Source organism: Gekko japonicus, unplaced genomic scaffold (genome assembly GCF_001447785.1).
Source record: "Gekko japonicus isolate JY-2015 unplaced genomic scaffold, Gekko_japonicus_V1.1 scaffold487, whole genome shotgun sequence".
NCBI classification, from domain to species: Eukaryota; Metazoa; Chordata; class Lepidosauria; order Squamata; family Gekkonidae; genus Gekko; species Gekko japonicus.
Window position 1 is genome coordinate 406,783 of NW_015177021.1, and position 6,000 is coordinate 412,782.

General features: G+C 44.6%; 1 protein-coding gene across 1 annotated transcript in view; it reads left to right on the forward strand.

Annotated features, from left to right (window-relative positions):
- Positions 1 to 4,936, forward strand: part of SLC24A2 (solute carrier family 24 (sodium/potassium/calcium exchanger), member 2) — a 115,262-nt gene extending 110,326 nt beyond the window's left edge. The window contains exons 10-12 of the mRNA XM_015427773.1: positions 465 to 554; positions 3,751 to 3,917; positions 4,687 to 4,936. Of these exons, the coding sequence (XP_015283259.1) occupies positions 465 to 554; positions 3,751 to 3,917; positions 4,687 to 4,936 (507 nt within the window). The remainder of the gene's footprint in view (positions 1 to 464; positions 555 to 3,750; positions 3,918 to 4,686) is intronic.
- The last annotated feature ends 1,064 nt before the right edge of the window (positions 4,937 to 6,000 follow it).

Sequence of the window (6,000 nt, forward strand, 5' to 3'; positions counted from 1 at the left end):
GGAGTGTAAAAAAGGTCTTAGAGTCTGTTGTATACAGATAACAAACAACAAATTTGTGGTCTTTTTCAGGCACAACAAAATGATGTAGCTAAGTGAGTCAGAGTTCATATGTGCACAAACACATGTACATCATGAATTTTATTTAGGTTAATGTACAGTTTAGGCCAAGAGAACATATGGGCACGGTCACTGGACTCAGTACTGAAATATGCTCAGTTGAACAGTATGTAAGGGTTAAGTCCTTTGACAATGTACTTTTGTTAATTTTCTCTCTCTTTGGTGGAGTAGTTTAACAAATGTTAATTCATAATAATAATGACAACAACAGTGTGCAGTTGCATGGGTTAATGTGCTAAGTTTAGGCCTGGGTACAAGAAAATTCATGAGCATGGGCACTGGATTTAGGACTGAAATATGTATGTATAGGCCCTGTCCTTAACTTTTCCCATTCATTTCTCTTCCAGAAATCAAAGAAATATTTTCCCGTTACATTTTTTGGATCAATCTCTTGGATTGCAATATTTTCCTACTTAATGGTCTGGTGGGCCCATCAGGTAAATCAGTGATACAGACTTGCCCTTATGTGTTTAACCCTCCTTCCTGCTTGCTTGCTTTTGATTGCTACTTATATATTGCGCATATAGATATAGATATATATATATACACACACACACACACACACACACAATTTTTGCCCTCGAAACCATAGAGTTTGCCCAAAAACTAGAGCGTCACCCCCTGACGTCAGAAATGCAATGACATCGCTACTGGGTGACGTCATTGTGCTGGCAACGCCGACACAGGAGGGGGCTGTTTGTGGGTGGGGCTTCCCCCACCGGCCAGCTGGCCAGCGGCGTATTAGAGCCCCTGAAATCAGGGGAACCTTTGCCCTGACCAGGGGGATGGCAGCCCTAATCAAGTCACAGCTGACTTATGGTGACACCCATAGGGTTTGCAAGATAAGAGACATTCAGAGGAGGTTTGCTCTTGCCTGCCTCTGTGTAGCGATGCCAGTCTGCCATCCAAGTACTAACCAGAGCTGACCCTGCTTAGCTGTCAAGATCTGATGAGATCAGGCTATCCTGGGCCATCCAGATCAGGGCTGTTCCAACCTTACAGGCTCCCAATTTGCTTCCTGGCCCAATTCAAGACACTTTTAAAAACCATATATGGTTTGGGAGCTGCATACCTCAAGGACTGCCTACCCCCCATTTTAACCTACCTGACCACTACTGTAATCTGCTGAGGCCCCACTTTGGGTGTCCCTGCTGCTTGAGGTGAATGGGTGGTAACCTGAGAAAGGGTCTTCTCTTTTTTTGTGGCTCCAAAGCTGTGGAATTCCCTCCTCAAGGAGATTCATCTGTCCCCATCTGTCACTTCTGCCAGAGGGCGGAGACATCTTCTGTTTTCTCTGGTGTTCCCTCATGGATTCTCATTGACCTTTTCTGTGTTGTGTTTCATATACTGTGCTTTAATTTTTTAAAAATAATTTTTGTATATTTGTATATTCTTTATCTTGTTTCAATATTTTCATTGTTCACTGCCTTTGGGATCCTAAATTGGGTGGAAAGGTGATATAAAATGTTTTAAATTTAAAAAGAAAGAATTCAGTGGACAGGCAGGATACAGATGTTAAATAAATAAGCAAATAAGGTTTTGTCTCATTTTATCTTATGCCAAGTCAAGGCAATCCTAATCGCTTATTAACTTCAGGTTTGCACCTTGGCGATCACACAAAAATACGAAAAGAGGAAGAAACATGAATGAGGGAACTGCAAGCGGAATGGAAGGGGTTGGCCGGGTCATGGGAATCAGGGGTCATTTCGTAGAAAAAGAGCTAGGGGAACTCATTAGCATAACTCATTAGCATATGCCACACCCCCTGACATCAGGGGCCCGGCGGTGGACCTGCAAGGCAAGCGAGAGTGCGAGGAAGCCCCGCCAAGGCCCTCCCTGGCCCCAGGCAGGCAGGGGTGGGGAGAGGTGAGGAGGAAGCAACTTACCCTCCCTCTTCTCCTGCCTCCTCCTGGCTGAATGAGGGCTGGAAGCGGGGCGGCCGGAAGCAGGGGGCGGGGCTTCGTCATGTGCCCCGCCCCCTGCACCTCACCCGGGGGAACTGCGTTTCCCCCCGAAATGACCTCTGATGGGAATGGAATTATTTTAGCAGAAGCACTTTGAACTACCTGATGAGGAGGAAAAAAACAGAGGAGAATTGTCGAGTGAAATAGAAAAGATATCAGAAATGCAAGCCACAGTGGGACTGTGCTGCAGGCATGACTGGTTACATGAACACAGCAGTATTTTAACTTTCCTGCAATGGAAGCATTCCAGCTCAGAATCTGTGTATTCAGGCACACAGCTGACTTTCAGGAGTGAGGCTTCAGTGTCCCACCTAGTACTTTGTTCCCTTCCGTGTCTCGGAGAACAAGAATTAATTATACAACCATGTCTATAATTGTCTTTGTGGAATTGGTACACATTACAGTTTCTGTGGTGCAGAATTTTGGGCGGTTTGTATGACATATTTACCTTTGGACATGAATGAGGATTCTAGCAGTAGATGCACTACTGCATCTACCCCAGGAAACGATGGGTTTTTTAAAGACTTGTAGAAAAAGAAGTTAAAAGGCTTAACTGGAAGATAAGTGGCATTGTGGATGCCTGTGCCTCCTCAAGAGCATTGTGCTGGAAATGCAGGGTGAAAACATTTCAAATAAGTATGATTAGGTTACCAGTCCAGGTAAGCTCTTGAATAAGTAAGAATACTAACTTGAACATACTTGTTTCTAAGCAGTTCCTCTTGATATCAGTAGAACTTCAGAGCAAATTGTACTATTTATTGAGTTACTTACTTCATTTATACTCCACGTTTCTTGCCTCCATTTTACCCTCACAAAAACCATGTGAGGTAGGTTAGGTTGACAGTGTGTGACGGGCCCAAGGTCACACCCAGCAAGCTTGCATGGAACAGTGTGGATTTGAATCTGGGCTTCCCATATCTTAGTCCAACACTGTAAAGACTTCAGTAAGAATCATGTAACTGACTACTGAAGGATCCAGTTTGGTGTAGTGGTTAAGTGCAGACTATTCTGGGAGAACCGGGTTTGATTCCCCACTCCTCCACTTGCAGCTGCTGGTGTGACCTTGGGCAAGCCATAGTTCTGTCAGAGCTGCTCTTGAAAGAGCTCTCTCTGCCCCCACCTACCTCACAGGCAGTGTTTTCTCTAGTTAGTGTGAGCTAGCTCACAGTTTTTTAGCCTCCAGCTCACACATTTTTGTCTTAGCTCAAGAAGGATGGCTCCAGAGCAAACTAATTTATGCAGTAGGCAAATCGCTCACTAACAATAAATAAATAACAACTTTAATGTCAGTAGCTCACAAAGTAGAATTTTGGCTCACAAGACTCCACAGCTTAGAGGGAGCATTGCTCACAGGGTGTCTGTTGTGGGAAGGGGAAGAGAAGGAGTTTGTCAGCTGCTCTGAGACTCTGAGTGAAGGGCAGGGTATAAATCCAATCTCCTCCTCCTCTTCTTCTTCTTCGATGAAAGAGTATGGACTGTTCCCTCCTCTGACGTGCAGGTTGTCAGGGTACTAGAGCTCTGTCCCAGCCAGGAAGCCGGCCTTCCCCCCAAGCACAAAGAAAAGCTACAGTATGCTCATCCATTTATTTCACTGACTGTTTCAGCAAAGCAGTCTCTTGCTTCTGTCACTTCATTGCATTGTTTTTTATTTTTCTCCAATCCCATTTAGGTCGGAGAGACCATTGGCATCAGTGAAGAAATCATGGGCTTGACCATCTTAGCCGCTGGCACATCTATCCCTGACCTAATTACTAGTGTCATCGTGGCCCGCAAGGGACTGGGGGATATGGCAGTGTCCAGTTCAGTGGGAAGCAACATCTTTGACATCACAGTCGGGTAAGTACTACCAGTTTTAAAACTTCACAGTTTTTCTCTGTACTATTTTGAAAACTTCTCATAAAGTAGGAATCTGAAGGGGGAAAGGGTATGTCATACGTATACCTTTTTCCACTTAGCCTTTTGCATATACCCTGTTCCAGTTAGTGTTTTGCTATGAGGTAGTGGTAGGCAGCTGGCAGACCACGGGCCAAATCTGATCCATGAACATCTGTTGCTTGGCTCACAGCTCACTTATTCTAGCAGGCTGAATGAGCAGAGTGGGGCATGGTCTGAAGCAGCCTTGCGGAACATGACCAGCCAAACAGGCCTTGTGAGACAGGAGACTACCTGGAGATCCTGTGTGTTCTCCCTTGAGCTCTCAAGGAGAAAACATGCTGAACAAAGGATGCTGTCTTGTAATAAATTGGTCCATCGTGCTCAGTATTGTATACTTTTTATTGCAATTTTTTTAAACAGAAGTTATAAAAACAACATCCCCCTTCCCCCACCCCCTCCCCTTCCCCCACCCCCTCCCAAACCATCGAGGAGGACAGAAAGAGAGAAAGGGGGGGGAGAGAAAGAAAAGTTGGGGAGGAGAACATTGGGTGGGTTGAATGCTGTGGTGTAGTACAAAGGCTGGCCGAGCCACATGCCCCACTGCATCCCATTTAATGCTGTTCAGAGAAACTAGCGATGGTTTCCTGTGTTTCTCTTTCCGGTTGCCATCTAAGGCACAATTTCAATTATCTGCAGTGCCTGCCCTCCTAACAGCATTTCTTCCCAACAGCCTTCCTCTCCCGTGGCTACTCTACGCCGCGTTTAACAACTTTGTCTCGGTGAAGGTGAGCAGCAATGGTCTATTCTGTGCTATCGTCCTCCTCTTCATCATGCTGCTCTTCGTCATCATCTCTATTGCATTCAGCAAGTGGAAAATGAACAAGATCCTGGGTTTTACCATGTTTGGGCTTTACTTCATGTTCCTCATTGTCAGTGTCCTTCTGGAAGACAGGATCATCATGTGTCCTGTGACCATCTAATCGGAAGGAGGTGCTGTTCTTGAACAGCAGCAGAAAAAGAGTACACCGACAGCCCCGAACTAGAAATAAACAATAAATGCAATACAAAGCCGAATCTTTAGAAACCTCTCATTTAAAACAGGAGAGAAAAGTGACTGGAGTCAGATTTGGATGAGCCCAACAAATATGTTCATCACGAGTAAACAAGCAATTGTGTGTGCAAACTAAGTCCTGAATGGGAAGGTCCCAGTACTTATCGCTTGGAGGTATTGTGCATGTGTTGTATAACAGTAAGCTTTTCTATATGCTACATGTAAGATCTGTCTCCATATACCTTTCTCTCTTTCAATATTACTGTAAACATGCCGCACAAAGAGAGAGAGCGCAATATATATCTATATAAATATACAAGAAAGTGATACTTTCCATTTTCTGGAGACACAAATCCTCCTAGTTGGGATTTTATCTCTTTGTGATAACCAATGGAAGGCACTGCCTGATAGCATTGGCATGAACTGAATGACAGAGAACGTTGTGCTGATTTAGTGAAGACAGATTGGCTGTGATGTGGACAGTGCACTGGAGGTTTCAAGAAGTGCACAACTTTTAAAAAACAGGATATTACCATTTGTTTTTGTTCTTCACAGTCTCCGAGACTGAGAACCAAGTGAGATGATAACGTGTGCGGGACTAGTTTCATTTTTCAGAAACTATGTAGTACAAATGCTGGCAGGTCTTGTTTTTCCAAGATTTAGGCCCTGTTCCCAGATGGTGTGTTCATCACCCCATTAGTGCCACATCTGGTGATGATATGCACATTCGAAAGCCATCATGGATCAACCATCACAGGGAGAGTTTTTTAATGGAGGTGGTTCATACCACCTGTGGTCCAAGACCGAACGGAGATTTCGGGCCCTGTTTTAGATCGGAATACAAGTGCACACACTCAGCCCTGCATCAGCAGCTGATGAGTAGTGACGTACGTACAAGCATAGGCTGGCGAAGAAGGGCCCATGGGATGGTCACAGGTAAAACTCACACTAGGGATTTGTAAATTCTATCATCATCTCAGCATTTAAGTAGAG